We start from the raw sequence: 19,566 nt of genomic DNA, 5'->3' as shown, positions 1-19,566 counted from the left end.
TTTTACTGGAAACTCTTAAATGTGTACTCACTTGCAAGAAATTATAAAAAGTGAATGGCAGTGATAAAGATTAGGAATTTGGTTTTTACAAATTTTTGCTGTTCTGTGCATTAAAAAGAAACCAAATGCTTTGTATTATTTCAGTTGTAGTAAAAAGAATCAGCACATAGATTTTGATTTATTTAAATATTAGGACAACATTAAAATAACAAGGAAAGCTTCCTTTCCTTCTGCTTTTCAAAGTTGTTCTGTGAACCTCTTGGTATCATGAGATGATGAGTAATATCAACAATATCCCAAAAGCTTTGAAAATCCAAGCATTTGGTTATAAACCTAAAATTTATGTCCTGCTCTGGGTCCTTCTGAAAATCTCGCTCCTTTCAGCCTTCAGTGTTAAACCATGTGGGTCAATACTGTTCGTTCTGGCCTTTGTTAAGTATCTCTGCAATGAGTGTAACATTAAGCAGTAAAAAATGATTTAATTATATTGTGTTTCTTTCAGTCTCATCTCCATTGTCTTTCCCTCAATTGCTGGACTTCGATTTGAAATGGATGTTTTAATTCAGATGTACAAAGAATTTCAAACCTTTAAAAAATAAACCTGTGGGAGGGGAGGTGGGGTTTCCAGATAGCACATTGCTTTGTTCTGGGAAGGAGGTCATCACAGTCCCTGATTAGGCATGCTGAAGAGGGGCTGGTGCTCCTTTTCATTCCAGTTCTGCTAGCCTCCAGCTGGGTTCTCATTCCATTTGGATTCTGGTGCTGGCATCTTTCACTGATCATGCAAATTATCAAAGTCTGAGCTAAACTTCAGTCCTGCTTTCATTTTTTTCCCCATGTATCTTGGTGTGCAGACTGAAAAGTCTAGTTGACTTTGTCCTCATGTTTCTTCATTTCTCAACAGCCTGAATTGTGCAGGTTTATGAACAGATAATACATTTCATAAGCATGTACTGAAAATAATTTTCAAGGTTTTAGTTGTTCTTCATTACCAGTTTTCTTGGGTGGTACTTTGTGTAGCAAATTGCCGCTCGTGTTTTGAAATGCAATCACAGCTTTCCAGAAATCTGCATTGTTACTCAGCTAGTTAGTGGTGAAGAGCAATCCAGGAATTGTCAACACTTTTGCCTTATAGGGACTTTAACTGAGAAGTCTCCTGCACAGCCTGCTGCAGAAATGGAAGGTGTGGCAGTAAACCTTACATGCATACTACAAATAAAATAAGAATATTGAAAAATTGTTCAAGTGGTAAATTCTAATGTTCACACAACAGGAGCTGATGATCATGAAGTTCTCAGTATAGCTTTAGGTGACTGATAGTGTCTTCACATGTAGCTCTTCTTGAGAGGAGCAGTCATACTTTGTCTCATAGTTTCAGCATGGGGCTCTCCTGTTTGGTGTTTTTTCTCAGCTCTGACCAATGTGACTGTGTGAGAGCCTTTCTTGACATTACTTAATGAAGGAGGAGGATTTCTGGCAGTCCTGATTGCACGCAGGATGATGAAAGGTTGACCTGGATGGAATTAAAAATATCCAATACACTGTAAGATACCAAAGTATCCACCCAGATGCTTAAGCTCTCAATTCTAAAAATTGCATTTTTTTAAAGCTGATGTCTGCTGACGAGCTGTTCTGAGTATTGGAATGTGCTGTTGGCAGCTGTGTAGTTAGGATGGAGTGTGGTGATACTGTGAATATTCACCCAGCTCATTTTCAGTGTAGTTTTTTTTATAGTGGAGCTGAAACATCATTTATCTCCCCATCTTTGCTATTCCCTCTCCTGCCCTTTGTCAGAGTGCAAAGCCAAATGTGAAACCTTGGGACTAAGTGAAATTGAGTCTTGTTAACTCTTGATGCAGTGCAGAGTAGCCTTCGAGATGAAGACCCTTTTTCTCCTCTTTGCATTTTTGCTGCCCACATATTGCAAGGGGTCGTTCAGAAGCATGTCTGGTGGTTCCTGTAACTCTGCTGAGGTGAGAATTTACCCTTTTAGTGGAAAGGTGGTTGGAGGGGGTGGTAATGGAGGTGACTTTCTAAGTTTGCTTTCTGCTAGGCAAGTATCACATGTGGGCTATGTGTTTGGCTAATACAGAAATGGAGAAAAAATATTCAGTAGTCTGATGTGGCACATCTCAAAATTATGTTTTAGATTTCCAGTTCATTCCTCTTTGCTATTTACTTCCCCCACTTACACTTTAGTGTATGAAAAGTAATCCTTAGCTTCTTGCTGGGAAATCTCCAGTAATGAGTGAGGAAACACATATTTACTTCAGCTAATTAACCTCAGGATATTCTGAAGCTGTGTGTTAACCAAACTATGCAGCTTAGTGGCAAGAGTGGCATTGCAAGAAACAACAGGAAACTGCAATCCAGTAATAAAATAAGAAGAGTAGCCCAAAAATTATCGTATTCTTATTTTTATTTTCTTTGTTGGAGAAATTGGCAATGTGCCAAGCACCAGAAAATGTTGAGTTCCTTCTTCAGAAATTCAGTTTTCATTAGGACAGATTTCCCCCTGAGTAGGGAGATTAATCAGATGCTTTCTGTCCTCTGTTATCCATTATGTTTTGCTTAACTAGTAACTGCTGTCAGTAGGAGCATGTCTGAGTCGTAACATTGCCATCCAAATGAGGCTTAAGCCTCTAGTGGGGGCACTGTCAGATGTATGGAAATAGTAAGATCCCAGGCAGCTGCAGCTGCTTCTGGTATTTAAAGGTTTTAGTACATTGTTTCCAAATGTTGTTTGCATTGAACTCACTGCAGTTTCCTTTTGACGCTGGCTCTTGCCTTGAAAATAAGCTTCCAAATCCCCTAAAACCAGGGTAAGAATGTGTAAAAATAGCTTCACCTATTGCATTATAGAAGTGGATGTTGATATTGGAGAAGTTTGCAGAAGTAATAAGTTTTTTTGTTACTTGGTAGCTGAAATTTAAAACAGTGTGTTTGAGGCTGAAAGAAGTAATTTGTATTGCTTCAGAACAGTTTTTTTTATAATTTTTTATCTGCTCTCTATTTTGTTTAAACTCAAGGAGAGAAGATGGTAAAAAAATGGTTTGTGAGGCTCTCAAAATAAGTGGTTTCCTTTGTACTAGATTTTTTTGTTCTGTTTGTCTGGTTTTTTTCCTAACTTGATCCAAGTACATGAATCACTTTGGCTTCCTGATTATTTGTATTTCAAGTTTGTGTTTTACTGGGAAATGTCTCATGGCTCTAGTTGGTGTCCTTCCACTGCTTGGTGTGGGGCAGGAGGGGAGAAGCTGCTGAGCTGTTCCAGTGAGCAGGCACTCTGCCCCAGAGCAGAATTTGAGTTTTAAACCTGTGTGGCTACCCTGGTACAAATGCTTAAAAATTGTTGCCTGAGAGTGGTGTTTTAGGCAGAGTCCAGTGACCTGGTAACTGATGGAAAAAGCTGGACAAGGCTATTTTGATGTCTCAGCTCTGCTCCTCGCAATGCTCATCCATTGGGAAGAGCAGGCTTGCAAACAAACATGCAGCATTGTTCCAGGTTACTGGATTTTTCTACTACTTGAGAGTGGTTTGGGTCATTGTGCCTTGCTGTGAGGGGTAACCAGGCTTCTCAAGTGCCCCATCCAGGTGCTGGTGGACTCTACCATAATCAGTAGGTCATAGAGGTTATACATAACCTCTTGCAGATGCCAGTTTTCAAGACAAAGCTCTTTTGCTCCTGCCTGTCCTGAGGTTAGCATTACTGTAGAGGGAGCTAAAACTAACATGACTTTTTGGGTGCTATTTCTTTTGTGTTCTTGTTCTTTGAGCAAGCAAAGCTCATTTAATGAAGACTGAAATACCTCCAGCAAAATCAGACTTTTGCTTAATCATACAGCTCCCAAGCTGAAAATTTGACCAATGCCACATATCACAGCTTCTCTTGATAGCACTGCCAGTATTTGTTGGTAGGATTTGAAGTCACTGAATCTTGGGACTGGCCTGTTTGTGACTGCTGTTTTGCAACAGGCAAGATAGTGACAAAGTCAGCCTTATTTGACAACTAGCATAGCCCTGCAAAACCTTCTGCAATGCTTAAGAAAAGATGTGTGGTGCTCTGCCTGACTTTCAGTAGAGGTTTAGCCTTATGTGACCTCACTGAAGTCACTGAAACTGTGCAGAGACCCTGCTGCTTGTTTGATAAAACTTTAATATGATAGCAAGGGGAAACCAGCAGACAGCTAAAAAAAAAAAAACAAACAAACCTACAAGTTTTTGGATTTTGCGATGGGAGGGAAGAAACTGGTTGCAAGATAAAGTTGAGTAGCGGGTGGGAACATTTGTAAGGGAGCTAAGCTGGAGACCATTGATTGGCAGCCAGGTCTTAACATCAGCTGCATAAAAGGAAATCGAAGTGTCTGCCCAAATATTACCAGGATGAAAGGCAGGATAAATAGTACTGCGATGAACACCAGGCTGGTTTGCCCTTCTGGAAGGGTATCAGGTGTCCCCTTTTGACTTGGCATAGGGATTGCATAGCACCATGCCACACTCTCTTCTGCACCAGTATGTGCTTGTGGTGGCCCTGACAGCAGTATTTTGAGATAAAATTGCCTTTCTGTGGGCAAAGCACATAGAGCATCTCTGATGCTTTCACCCATTCAAAGCCTGAGATCAGAAATCCATGCCAGGCTTGCTTTTTTTCCAAAAGAAACAAAGGTAAAATATGTAAATCCTTTTCTAATTTTACATCTTTGTGCCAGCAGATACCTGAGTTAACATGCATATGTTGCAGAGCTCTGTGTGGTGGGGTGGAAAAATTAAATAGGAGAGGATGAGGCTTCTCATACCATGGAGCCTGTGAAATATGTAGTGGAAAGAGACGCAGATTGACAGCCCTTGGAATGAGGGAGTCCTACTGGGAAGGTTTCAGGTAAGTCTTAGAAACACCTTTGTTTAGTGTTCTTAAGTTTCCTTTCTCTCTTAAGATACCTAGGATTTTGATAAATGCCTCATTTCTTTTTCAGCAGTGCAAGGATGCGTGGAATTAGGAACAACACTTGAAATGTCTGTACTGCCTTTAAGTAGATGCTAAAGAAAATGAATGAGTTAGTGAAAGCCAGTAACAAAAACTCATACTGCAACCCCCCCCATCCCCTCAAAACCAAATAAAAGCTCTGAAATTTCCGTCCCTGTTGTCAGTATTTGGTTTTGGGGCAGCAGCCTTTTGCTGTGCTGTGGTAGCAAATTGTGCTCCTGGAACCTCCAAGATTAGAAACAAGCCTGAGTAGCAGACAACTGGTGAATGCGTTTTAAAATTGTCCATTTAATCCAAGGCTGCTCTACTGAATGTTTTTTTAACTCTTACATCTTTAGTAAGATGTGTGATCTCTTTGGCCTTTCTACAGACAGACAGCCTGTATGAACTGTGTGCTTCCTATTGATGGAGCTGCGTTTTTACTCACCAGTAGTAGTGTGCTGGAAATTTCTGATACAGAAATAGGTCTTCTGTAAATGATTTAACATCAGGCCATTGAAATGCATTTGTGTTTTCCTTCTTAGGGCTATTAAAGATGTAGAGAAAACATTTACCACCAAATTAATGGTTGCATTTTTGTTTTAATCCTGCAGACGGGGTTGATTTAAATCTCAAAAAATATGTGCTGCAGAGAGGAATTATAACATTCCACAGTTTTTCAGTTGTACTTAATTTTTTTTCATGTCAATGATTTTCATCGAGATGCTGTCTCTTTAATGTGGTGAGTTTTCATTTTCGTTAACTGTGAGGCACTGCATTTCATCCTCTGGTTTGTATTTCTTTGTTGGTTGAAATACTTCTCTGAGGTCTGTAGTGATTAGGAAGCTGGGACCAGGCAGAAGGTGCAGGGGCTCTTACTGCGATCTCCATCTTGTGGAGGGATGTAAAAGCAGAAGGGTGGCAGTTTGCCTATAGTCTCTGGCAGGAGGCAGATCCAGCTGAAGAGAAAGAAGTGGTGTAGTCCTACATGCACACAGGAGAGAAGATTAAATGACAGAGCAGAGATTTTGCACAATACTGGCTGGTCTGATAAGATCTGGCTGACTTTCCCTTGAGGATTATACAGAGATAAGCAGCCTTAGCTCATTAGCACCTCCCCTTTCTCATGCTCTGATGATTGCTTTAGGTTTCATGGCAGGTGGTGATGACAGGATTTGCTCTGATCTGGGGAGCAGTACTGGAAGTGCAGCACATCCTGAAGCCTGAGATGTTGCGCTGTGTGCCATTTTTTGCAGCTGAGATTAGACTCTAGCTGAGTTCATTGATGTATTTATGCATGAACCTTTCTCCTCATGGTGTTTAGTGCTCTCAGTACATGAAGGCGACCATTAGAATCACTGCACTTAGTTTTTCAACAAATGAACTTTGTACTCACTCCCAAAAGCACAACTCCTGAAGCAGTGGTGGAAATGACCTTAGCTGCATAACTCTGGGGAGCATCACGGTTGGGTCCTTGAAAATTGACCTGGCAAGTGTGAAAAAAGTCAAGTGATGTTTTTCAGCGTGCCTTTAAGTTAGGTCACTAATGATATTACTGCAACATCACAGTCATTGTAAATATCAGTTCTGTGAAAGAAATATACATTATTGCTCTCTAAATGTTGTACGGAGTTATACTGTGTACTTTTGGCCATCCATAAACAACTCCATGTGATAAAACTGGTCTGTGCAATTTCTAGTCCTAAAATGATTTGCACCACTTCCTGCTGGAAGTTAACACTTCTTCATGTACGCTCATTGATGTGAGCAGTTGTTTGAGTTCTGACCTCCAGCCAGAAAAAGCAAAGTTGAAGTCATTATGTCTTTCCTGGGCTATACTGGGATGTGTTCATCTGTCCCCTGGGCTGGTTTGGTAGGGACCTCCATGTGGGCTGGCGGAAATGGAGGGTTACTCACCCTTTTCATCAAATGAAGAATCACCACCACCTTTATAAAAATAGGAACTTTATATAGTGTCATGCTTTAAACCTAAGCACCACACAGCCCCTCTCTTAATTCCCACCAGTGAGTGAGAAAATCAGAAGGGTAAAAGTGAGAACTCATGAATTGAGATAAAAACACTAAAATAGGTAAAGTAAAAGCTGCACACACAAGCAAAGCAAACCAAGGAATTAATTTACCACTCTCATGGGCTGGCTGGTGTTCAGCCATTTCCTGGTAAGCAGGGTGGTATTTTCATTACAGTCTCTATCCATGGCCCCTTTGGACCAGACCATTTGGGGTAATGTTGCAATGAACTCCTCTCCTTGCCCCTGCTTCTTTTTTGGACTTAGCTACAGAATTCAATCCCTTAGGATTTTACCTGCTCAAAGTGGAGCCTTACCTATGTGCCACAGTCTCTTCAGGGGTGTACCTTCTGCAACACTGACATAACCACAGATATTTGAGATGCACCTCCTTCAGCATGAATGTATCTACAGCTGCTTAGGGCTGTTCTCCATGTGGACTAATCTCCCATGTGGACTAATAATAATTATATTCCCATCAACTTCAGTTCACACTGAAGTTCCAGTATATCCAGTGTAGCATTACAGAAACATCAGTGATGGCCTGGATATTTGCCAGCATGGTGCTCTGTCACTGCTGACATCAAGATGTTCTCAGGCCCAGTAGAATAAGATGGTCAGTAGATCAAGCAAGCTGCAGAACCAAGGAGCAGCTGCTAACAAGCACCAGGCTTTAGTGAGCAATCAAGCCCCATGGCAACCCCTGGAGCCAGTCACTGAATAGCTAAACAACAGTAACAGCTATAAGTTCAATACAACACATTCAAATAAAATCTGTCATTATCTCAAACCCTTCCACTCCCAACACTGGCCATCAAAAAGGACCGTTGTGGTTTAACCCCATCTGGCAGCTAAGCACCACTAGTTCACTTCCCCCACAGTGAATGAGTGAGAAATCAGAAGGGTAAAAGTGAGAAAATTCATGGGTTAAGATAAAGACACTAAAATAGGTAAAGCAAAAGCCAGACACACAAGCAAAGTAAACCAAGAAATTCCTTGGAAGCACCACTTCCCATGGGCAGGTAGGTGTTCAGCTATCTGCTTGAAAGTAGGCCTTCCTCACATCATGGCTTGCAAGAGCCATGACTTGTAAAAGCAAATGCCATGATTCTTCCTGTTCCCAGTTCTTTCTTCTTGCTGCAGTTTTGTGTGCTGAGCATGACACCATGTAGTCTGGAATATCCCTTGGGCCAGGTGGGATCAGCCAGGTGTCCTCTCCCAACTTCTTGTGTACCCCCAGCCTCTTCGCTGGTGGGATGGGCTGGGAGACAGAAAAAGCCTTGACTGGTGTAAGTGCTGCTTAGCAGTCAGGGAAACGTCTCTGTATCATCAACAGTGTTTCTAGCACAATTCCAAAGATAGCCCCAGATGAGCCACTCTGAAGAGAGTTAACTCTATCCTAGCTGAAACTAGCACAATGTTAGACAAATTCACTTGGAAGTATGTATGTATAGTATATTTATCACTTAAATTAAGCATGCTAATTGCAGAATGATGTTTTTCTGCTATTAATTTCATATATCAAAACCTCCCTATTTACTGGAACAGCAAATCTAGCTGCTAAATTATTCTATGTTGCATACTTTTCTTGTATCTTTTCTCAGTGACTCTCCTAGTAAACTGCTTCTCCTGAAGTTAGGCATGAATCTTGCACAGATCTGCCTGGGTTTCACTGCAGTCATATCTTTGTCCAGTTCTGTGATGCTTCCCACTGACAAGTACATCTTAATCACAGTAGAGTCATGGCTTGTTTAAGCATAGAGACACAAAAAAAGGTTACAAATGAAAGTACTGCTTGCCATGGCAAAAATGTCTTTGGGTTAGGTTCCTTACCTGGAAGACAGGTGGTACATATGAACTTTGCACATCACAGTGGGCATGTCTTTCTCCACAAGTCCCCACTTTCACATTCCAGGTTAGGGAGGAGAAGAATTATTTTTTTTCTGATGGTGGTATTTATAATTTATTTTGGACTGTACCATCAGCTTATGTTCTCATGTCACTTCTTGCTGCTGTTTTAAGTTAAAATGTAAGAGCATTTTGTTTTAACAAAATCTTCATTGTTAGATTGACTCTGAGGGTGTTCTACCTCAGCTCTGCAGTAATGGCATCTGGGCTGAGATTGCTCTCAACTTTATCTCAGGCTGTGCTTCCAAAGAAAAGAATTGGCCTTTGGCCCTTAGAAGATGTGCAGCTTGAAACGGGAGTACCTTGGAATTATGCTCTGTGCATTTCCTTTGTTCTACATCCACCACTGTGACCAGGTGTGTGAAGCAATGCTGAGCAGAGGATGGAGGAGGTGTTGGAAATTAAGCTCTTGCAGATGAGTGGTTCAAAAGTAGAAGGGAGCAAAACTGAAACCAACACTGGCTCTCCTGGGTTCTTTGCTGCATTTAGTTAACCTAATCTCAGTATGGTAACAAAAGCAGAGATGAAACACTAATATGAATCTATTGTAGGCACAGTTGTGATGCTACTGACTCAGAGCTGCACCAGAAAAAAGCATTTCTTCCAGGTCATGCCCTTCAGAACATGGCTACAATAAAATGAACAAACAGTTGCTACAATTCCAATAAATAGCTTCAAAAAGTTGCCTGGAGCTCTGCTTAAAAACCTGTGTAGCACATAAAAAGATTTACAGATCCCTGTAACTGTGTTGGAAGTTTTTTGTTTGTTTGTTTGTTTATTGTTTTGTTTTGGGGTTTTTGGGGTTTTTTTTTTTGTTTTTTTTTGGTTTGTGCATGAGCAAGAACTACTCTGACTAGCACACTAGCTAGGGGATAGCAAAGGCCCATTTATTTACTGTATCACTCCACTGATGTTCTCATTTTTTTTGGTGGGGGAGGATAGCTTGTTTTTGTTATGTGGGGCAGTGATTTGAAGATGTGGTAGAAAGGAGCCTGGGGGCATGGGGTTGGAAGAACTGTGGATGCATTTTGTTTCCTAACTGAATACTAGTGGACAAACCAGCAATATATTTTCCCACTTTTGAAATGTCTAAAAGAGGATTTTAACTAGCATCCTTTTCTATTTATAAAGGATCACTTATCTGACTTTACCAGAAATGTATGGAGCCTCTAGTATAGAAAGCTTGGCCGTTAAAGCATTTTTGCCCCTGAAAGTCCTGAGTTCTGAAGCCCAAGATGCTCTTAGATGGGAAAGCTAAGAGTTGCATGAGTTGTGACAGTTTAAAAAAATACTTTTCCTTTTTATACAGTGGGAAGAAATTGGTGAGGTGGATGAAAACTACGCTCCAATACACACATACCAGGTATGCAAGGTAATGGAACAGAATCAGAACAACTGGCTTCTGACCAGCTGGATCTCTAATGAAGGGGCATCCCGCATCTTCATTGAGCTCAAATTCACCCTGAGGGACTGTAACAGCCTTCCGGGAGGACTTGGGACCTGCAAAGAGACTTTTAACATGTATTACTTTGAATCAGATGATGAAGGTGGGAGGAACATCAAAGAAAACCAGTACATCAAGATTGATACCATTGCTGCTGATGAGAGCTTCACAGAGTTAGACCTTGGAGACAGAGTAATGAAGCTCAACACGGAGGTGAGAGATGTTGGGCCCCTAACAAGAAAGGGATTTTACCTCGCTTTCCAGGACGTGGGTGCCTGCATTGCCCTGGTCTCCGTGCGCGTGTACTACAAGAAATGCCCATCAGTTGTCCGCAACCTGGCCCACTTCCCTGACACCATCACGGGTGCAGATTCCTCACAGCTCCTGGAAGTGACAGGTGTCTGCATCAACCACTCAGTGACTGAGGAGGCACCGAAGATGCATTGCAGTGCAGAGGGGGAATGGCTGGTGCCCATCGGGAAGTGCTTGTGCAAGGCAGGGTATGAGGAGAAGAACAACACCTGCCAAGGTAAGGGTTTGCAGAGAGGGTGCTGTGCTGAGCTTCCAAGGTGATGTGCAGTCTGGACTTTCTTCTCTTTCATGTTTGTGGTGCCTGTTTGGGTTGACAGTGTTGGTTCAGGTTCTCACTTCTACTGAGGTCCTTTGAGTAAGTGTTCTAACAGGAAGACAGAGGCCTGGGCTGGATGTCATGGAAGTTGATGCCTATATGCAGGTGGTTCTGGTGCTTACAGAGCTGCCAACAAGGAGCATCTGGCATTCTACTACTACTTTTGGAGCACTGTAATATTGGGTCCTTGAGGCAGTTGTAGTCTTATCTATTATTTAGAGATTTATGTTATTTTTCCTCAGTATCAGGGTTTCCTTATGAGTCTTAGAAGCCTAGTTTCTTTTTTTCCTGGACTGTACCAGGGAATTTTTGAAGTTAATCTCTCTATAAAAGATGCATTTTAGTTTTGTATGTGAAGGAGTGTGTTTTTCTGTCTTTATCACTCTGTGGGGGGCTGGGTATATGATGTGGTGTGAGTTGATTGATTTTCCTCTCTAGTAAATAATGTAATACAAAGCCACTCAGCTGTTCAGAATTAAACTTAAAGCCCCACTGATAAAAATGCTTCCATATATGCTGACGTTTTCCTACAAGTAGCTTGCTGAGTTTCTCAAGTTGCTGGTCAGGATAGGTCTGCTGAATCATCAGAGGCCTGAGATCTAGGGTATCTAAAGCTCAAGACCTTAAAAAGAATACTTACAAGGAACAACAATATACTCTTGAGTGTATGATCTCATTTTGTGGTTTGCTGTATTACATGCTTTATAAAATTTGCCCTTCTGTTGCAAATATGTAATAGGTAGCCTAAAACTAATTTGCTTGTAAAAGAGAAGGGTAAACAAATAAAAGTTTTCAATACAGTTTGCTTTTTGCAAAATTAATACATATTTGGTTATCAGTCCCATCTTAATTGGCTTGTCTTTGCAGCTACTTAATAAATGGATAGTAATACATACTGTGGGGAAGGCAGAGGAATTCCACTTCAGCTGAAGTCTGTTGCATTTTACTTTCACCTGAGTCCAGACACTCAATATTGGTATTTGTAGTGTGGTACAAAGAATAGATCAGTGCATATCCACAACAAACTGTGGCCTTGATCCTTTAGTCCTCGGTCAGATGATTGTGACCCTGCAGATCGTTCAAATCTCTTCAAAGGTTGACATGGAGAGAAGATGTAATGTTTGAGATAAATGTTTGTGTTGGAGAAGGCTCTACTGAACAGCATGTGGAGTGGGATTTTTTTACCAGAATAATATCCTTTTTCTACAGATGTAGTCAATACAGCAAAATGTGTCTTGGTTTTGCTTTTCCTGTGCTAATAAAGATATTTTTCCTTTTGGGGGGAAGAAGAGACTTAGTCAATGTTTGATACTGTACAAGGGGGTAGCTAAGATCAACCTTATCCCAAGCTGAGGAAATATAGACTGCCACAGACAAGGGATGTTGGTCAATAGATCAGCAAGGTTTTGCTTAATTATGGCAGAAAATACCATGTCACAAAGTGAGAAGACACTGGTTTGGTGTGAGGTCTAGACACTGAGGTCAGTCCACCTGTAAGAATTTTTGGAGGAAAGGAGTCCTCTATTAGTTACCTTTCACGTCCTGTCCTCTGATGCTGTATTTCTCAAAGCATTCTTAGAGGTCTCACAAAAAGAAAACAAACAAACAACCCAAACTAAAACACTGTTTAAAAATCCAACTATGAAGCAAACCACCAGACCCAAAAAACTACAGATTTAAACCAGAAACCTGAGACTATCATTGAAGAAGCTGTGCTGCCTGTAGAGGGATTGCATCTCTGGCAATGTTGAGATAGCAGTCTGGGGTGTGCTTTGAGAAAAAAAACCTTAGTGATTAAAGGTTGTGCTTTCTGGTTTTGGGTGCAGGTTAGGGTTTTTAAAATTTGTTTTTCTTAATCAAGAGGACAGTATGTGGCCTCTGAATTTATGACTGTGTTGGGTAGGCCTGTGATCATAATCAGGAAGTATAAAGATGCTTTGTGGTGGTGTATCCCTGCCCTGTTCCAAAGGTATATCCACATAAACTGCTCTTTACTTCAACTACAGCCTGCACCCTTGACAGGATTTTTATAACTTTATTGCTTTAGAGATGTTAAAACCAGTAATTTTTTTTTGTGGGATAGCGCTGAATTCCGTCACCAAATCAATTCTCAAATTCTCTTTGAGGGCCCAGTTAGTATGTACTGCCAGGTCATTGTGTCAAGCATTCCCTCAGATTGGCTCAGAGTTGCTCTGTTGATAGGAAGCATTCAGCCTTAGGCAGTTCAGGAGGTCTGTATTCAGCATGTACCTTAGTTCATGTTAATATCCCTTGTGAGTAAAATGCTTTCTGGTTTGGTTATTGTTGCATTCACAAAGACGAGATTGTCTTCTAGAACAGTGAAGTAAAACTTTGCATCCCTAAGCAGAGTAAGTAACACCAAGAAATGTCCTATATATTTGTAAATGCTGAACTTTTTTTTTTTCACAGTCTGATTGATGCTAAGGAAACACACTCCATGCTCCTGGCTGACATAATGATGGTTTTGGCACTCTGCTGTGTAGCTTTCACAAACACCTAAATAACTTCTGGCCTTTGCTTTGTGAATCACTTGGGTGCATCTTGCAAGTGGTCTTCCAGTTGCTTTCACTTAGTGAGTGGGTTTTTCATGACCATGCTTTGGGAAACATTTTCAACCCAGAAGAGCCTGGCTTTGTTTATTAAAATTTCCACTTCAAAGATGACATTTTCCAATTGCTAGTGTCAGGTCTGGACAGAGCAGACTACACTTTCTTTTAGAGGTGATGCAAATCCCAGTCATTGTCAAAAACATATGGGAACTATTGAAATCCCTTCTGCCTACAAATTGGCAACGATGTTCTGAATTCATCATCTTGTCAGCAGGGTTCCTGTTTAAAGAAGGCACTGGCAGTAACAGCTGAACAGTTTCTCTCACTGCTGACTCTGAGGCTGTAAATATGACATGGTCTAAACTAATATAATGTGCTCACTCTCTCAGTTAACATAGCGGCTAGGTAATAGTTACTGTAAAAAACCCAAACTACTTGAATTTTTACACCTCTTTTGGCAGCATGGCACATTTATCAGCAGCTCCTAGGGACAGCTAGAGGTAAATTGTGACTGTGTTAGGACATGTTTGTAAAGGACCACTGTTAAGGTTCATTATTCACAAGAATACATTGCTGTACTAGTTAATAAGAGAAATGAAAGCAGTTGCTCTGTGAATTTCTATGCTGGTTTCCAGAGTGGTGGTTTGGTACCACTAAAAGAGTGATGGTTATGGGCTTTGCCTCAGTTCAGCTGGTGCTTTCTGAATGGATCCTTGAGGAAAAAGCCCACTTTCAAAGTCTGCATGGCCAGTTTCAAGAGTCCTAATGGTGGTTTCCACCAGCTTGCCTACTAGCAGGCAGTACTCAACTAAAGCTGAGGGACAGATCCTAAAATGCTGTAAAAATTGGTGCCACTGACATTTCTGTAGCATTTGGTGGCACTGACATTTACCCATTTATGGGTTTGACCAAGAAAAATTATCTACCTAGTCTCTGCTTTCTTTCTTCCTGCACTGGCATAGGTGAGTTTTATTGTAGTTTCAGTTTAGCTGGTTACTGTAAGTAGCAGTGCTCACCACTGGGGTTTGTGTAGGAAAAGAATACCACAACAAGGGCACCTTCTGGCACTTCCCTTTGTATTCATCCTTACCTTCAGCTTAGTGACCAGCAAGAAGTACTTCTTCTTATGCCTTTACGGACAGTTCAGCCTGTGCAAATGGAAGAGAGGGGATGTTGACATGAGCTAATGAGAGCCAAATACATTTGCAGTGGTGAGGTCCTGCTAGTGTCCAGTGGACAATATACTAGTAACTACAAATGTAATTGATTTTGAAGAGCCTGATCTTTTTTCAGATTACTTTAGAGCCAAAGCACAAATTTATTAAATACTTGAGTAAAGAAAAAAATGGAAGAAAAGAAAACCTGCACAGGAGATCGAAAGTAAAAAGGTGAGTAATGAGTTCATGAGGTCATGATACTCTTGTTTCCAAGAATTGGTACATGCTTCCACTTGAAGAGACATCAAAAGGAGTACAGCTGGTTTTAGTTAGATAGAAGGTATAGACAAGGTTACAGATGTTAGAGGTGGACAAAATAATGGAGGAAAGCTCATTGATATCTTTCTTCAGCCTTGCTGAGGAAGAGCATTGAAACTGAGGTCTGGAGGAAAGATGGGTTGGGGTATAGTTTGTGGTTTTAGAAAGGAGCTGCTGCCGGAGAAAATACCTGGATTTTTTATTTGTTTTTTGTTTGTTTTGTTTTTTTTTTTTGGTAAAACACATCTAGAATGTTCAAGCCCTTCTGCTGTATTCAATATTGATGTTTGATTATTTTTCCCTTAATCAACTTTGCTGAACATAGCTCAGTGCATTTATAAAATCATATTTATTTTTTCCTGATTCTTCAGTATTTGTGTTGTGATGCGGCTGAGCTCTTGCCAAGAGAAATGAGTTTCTTACAGAAAAATGGGCTGCAGAAAAACCTTGTGTTCACAGGTCATTTATTTTAGACTTAATTAAAACTAATTGACATCTAGCTTATGCAGTTTAGAAGTTTACCTGCTAGATCAGTTATTGGGTGATTTTGTTGCTGGTTGGTTGGGGGTGAAGCACAGCTACTCATCTTCCTCCAAAAGCGGAGCAGTAAGTGCAGACTGTTGGAAGGCACTTTCCAAGAGCAGTGATTGCCATCCTGTTATCAGCCACTAGAAGGATATTCAGAGGCAATTGTTTATTTACTGCTGGGCAGGAGAGAGGAGGTGGAGCTAGTGACCATTGGCTGGCAAGGAGCAGAGGCACCATCTGTGGAGGGTTGGGAGACAACTGAGGACTTAAAATTTAGAGATGGCAGAGCCATGCTTTAATACTCCTGTGTTTTTGAGTCTGCACAGCAGCTATCCCAAAGGCCTGACTTGTGAATAAAACAGATAACTGATACCACAATAAAGAGAACCCTGTGTATTTGCATATTATGTGTGGTTTTCTCAGCAGCAACTCAGCCATTGCCTTCCCTATTCCCTTATTTCTAAAAATGGAAATATGCTGCTGCACAGGTAACCTTATTTTGAAACTTGGTGTTTTGCTCCAGAGCAAACATAGTTTCTGTTTTTACACCTGATATAGCTGCGGGGGAGGGGGGGGGAGGGGGCAACTTTTCTTTAGCCCATTCCACAACTTGCCTACCTCTCTGCGTCATGTTAGTTGAATTCTCTCTCTCTCTCTCTCTCTCTCTTTCTCCTCCTTATGAACTATGCTAGAAAGGCAGCATAGTGCTAAATTCTGCCTGTCTTGTGGGAGACTTCCCAGCTGGGACTCAGGTGGATAAGGCAAGTGTGCTTTTACCTTCGTGGTGGAGTGGAAAGCAAGCAAAGTCCAGGGATTAAAAAAAAAAAATCTCTTTTTAATTGTTCTGTTGGGAGGTGATTACATGGCAAGAAAAACATTGATAGAAATACATGTTATATGGAGAATACTGAATTTGGAAATACAGTTGCCCCTCCAGGGAGTTATTTACCCATCCTTCATACTTCTTGTGTGTTGTTTTGATGAAAATCAAATTGGCTGGGAGTATAGCATGCTAGGTGTTTATATAATTATGAGATGAAGTACCTAGTAAATTTTAATTAGTCACAAACCTAGCCATTCAGAGTAGCTGAATTTTTGGCCACGCAGTGTGTATTCTCTTTCCAAATGTAAAGAAAGTCACTTGAATGCAAAAGGCAGTTCTCACTGGAGGGAGAATGACTTTTATTCTGTAGAGAGGTGTGTGCATGTATATTATTTAGGTGTTTTGTTCTGCAGCTGAAATAATTAACGAGCAGGGAAATGTTTTGCACAGATCAAACTTATATTGCAGTAGGGCTGATTAAATATTACTCTCTTTGTTTTGCTTTGTGTGTATATTTGCCCTCCTTATTATAGGAGGCGCAGTGTCCATCTATGTGCAATACTTCATGCTTTACTAATGAGCTGTATCTTTCTGCATTACCTTGTATACTCATAACCCCAGTGACTGAAGATCTTTTCCTTGTTCTACAGCGACGCTTTTAGCCTGCTACTTTGACCAGCTTAACCTTCCTGTTTTTCACAGTCTGGCTTGTTAAGAAGTACTTTATTCCCTTCACAAAGTATAGATTGAGCAATGTAAATAAAATAAGGTTTGGAAATAGCTTCAGAAGTGTAAACTGTGAACGTCATGTTTGCTTCTTAGCCATAAGGTATTTTGGGACAGATCTTAGGGTTTGCTTTTTTGTCTGGCCCTAGATAACTAAATTATATTTGCTTGAATGGTATCTTTGTTTTTATTATTCTTGAAGATATTGTATCCATTGATAGATTAGGGAATTTGTTAAATTATGGGATGGTGGAGGTGTTGCAGGAGTGTTGGCCAAGGTATTGTTAAATTCCTCTGATTGCCACCTTCGATTTTGAATGACTTGGAAACAGCTCACTTATTAATTGTGGTTTTTAGAAGCAATTAAGGACTCTGGAGAAACACTAAGGATAAAATGCATGAATGCTTGTTGACAATGCAGTGAATTTAATTGCCTTGATTTAAGATATGGATGTCCCCAGCTGCCCACTCTGCCCCAGTGCTGGAAGCTGCTGGTCACTCTGTAAAACTGGATAGTTTGCCTGTGACTGATGTGATCAATGGAGTGCTTGTCTTGATGTCCTGGCCTGGGGGCACTCTCCCTAGATGGTGATCTATAGCAGAAGGGTGGGTGCAACCACTTGAACTGCCAGGAGTCTGCTAAAGCTTATTTGTCGGAACCCTCATTCCACCTAATTTATGTGGGGTATTAAAATGAAGTGGTACTATTGTTTTGCTCATAATTTGGGCTTTCAGTTTTGTATTTCTCATTTAGAAACACTCAGTAGTAGTTAATGATGTGTTCACATTTCAGTAATAAGCTTTCCTCTCTCCGTGCTTTACAGCTTGACCATTTTCACTTGCTATGGGTTAAAATTGAGGTTGAAATCCAGGCTCCACAAAAGCAGGCTACAATTGTGCCTTGTATGGAGAGATTCACATCTTACATTTTATTGTATTTCTTTAGCTGAATAAACTTGTATCCTTTACAAGGTAAGTGTTCAGTAGAATTAAGTAAGAGCAAAGAGATTGTGATACATATGTCTGTAGAAGGAGTTGAATCTGCTCTTCATGATAAAAGAGATACCCATTTATTTTGCTGGAAGATTGCTCATTTTCTGTCACTGAAGAAGTTAATCTAGTATAGACAGAATTGTATGTATGAATAACACAGACTTAAGATTGTACTGAACATGGTTCTGATGAGCTTCCATTTTTGATTTTCCTCAGAGCGCTTAAGAGGTTTTTAATATTGGAGCAAACTCAGATGGGTAGGTGTTATATAAACCCCAAAATGTATACACAAAACACATTAGAAGAGAAAAAAAAAACAAATCCCAAGACAAAAGAAGCAATTCCAGGCTTGCAAATGTCTCTTATTCCTTTCATACACCTGTCTTAATAAATTTATGTCCTTAAAATAAAAACAGCTGAAGTTTGAAAAACTGGGATTTAAGATGACAGCTTTCTTCTCCCTATAAATGAGAGTCAATCAATTTAATGCCAAGAAAAATTCTACTTTCCCTTCTGAAAATTCAGGCTTTGAGAGCTGCAGGTAAGTGGCAGTATCAGGATAAACCTCCTGGCTGGAGGGGGTAAAACAAGATTATCCCTGCCTGTATGCCTCCTCATGCCACCCACAGTTATACCCCTGGAAGCAGGATGGGTGGGAGGGGATACACATCAGCAGAGCATCTTCATCTGCATCTTCATGGTCCTCGTAGAGCCCGCTGTGGTAGTGATGGTGGTGGGCTCAACTTCCCTGGCAAGTTTGCCTGACCAGTGTGGCACTGGAGGTAGTGCTGACTTGAGATGTGACCCATTCTTGCAGTGATACTTGGAAGGATATCTTGAGCCAAGTCCTCATGGTAGGCTTTGACTAGCTTATCAGCAGTTTTGCTGCTGCTTGAGAAGTGAGTGTTTCAGTGTGAGGAAAGAAATAGTTAATGCAGACTATTAAAACCACTTCCAGGTCATGTGAAGGGCTTTCCTCTGTTGGATCTTGAACTATGGACTTTATGAAGTAAGTCAGAATCACTATTCCTGGTTTTACAAACTGCAGCCTTGAGCTGGAGACTGAGCTATGCAATGCCATTCAGAGACTAGAACCTGAACCAGGATTTTGGATATCAGTGCTGTACTTGATCTCATGTGCTCTTTTTATGCTCTTAGACTAACCTAAAGCCCTTTTAAGATAATTCACCTCCAGGTGGATTCATTGGGAAATAACAATGAAATTAGCATTCCTCTAGAGATGGAATTTGAACAGTAATTGTCATGTCAAAAGGCTTGTTTTTGTACCTCAGTTAGATGCTTGCTTTCAAAAATCCACTTGGCCTGGTGGTGCATTTTCTGAACAGAATTATCACATCACCTAGAGGCTCTGCCTAGTGTGGCAGCTGTGCCAGGGAATCCATCTCTGCCCAAGGGTTCCTTTCACTGCCAAAACTTCAGCATTATTGAGTACCATGCCCTCTGCATATATATAAAAAAGC

General features: G+C 40.7%; 1 protein-coding gene across 4 annotated transcripts in view; it reads left to right on the top strand.

Annotated features, from left to right (window-relative positions):
- Positions 1-19,566, top strand: part of EPHA5 (EPH receptor A5) — a 186,508-nt gene that overhangs the window by 20,886 nt on the left and 146,056 nt on the right. For all 4 annotated transcript variants that reach the window (XM_062492940.1, XM_062492936.1, XM_062492939.1 and 1 more), the window contains exon 2: positions 10,208-10,871. In XM_062492940.1, the coding sequence (XP_062348924.1) occupies positions 10,208-10,871 (664 nt within the window). The remainder of the gene's footprint in view (positions 1-10,207; positions 10,872-19,566) is intronic.

This window comes from Cinclus cinclus, chromosome 5, assembly GCF_963662255.1.
Source record: "Cinclus cinclus chromosome 5, bCinCin1.1, whole genome shotgun sequence".
NCBI lineage: Eukaryota > Metazoa > Chordata > Aves > Passeriformes > Cinclidae > Cinclus > Cinclus cinclus.
Note: the sequence above shows the minus strand (reverse complement) of the source record. Positions and strands in the feature narration are given on the sequence as shown.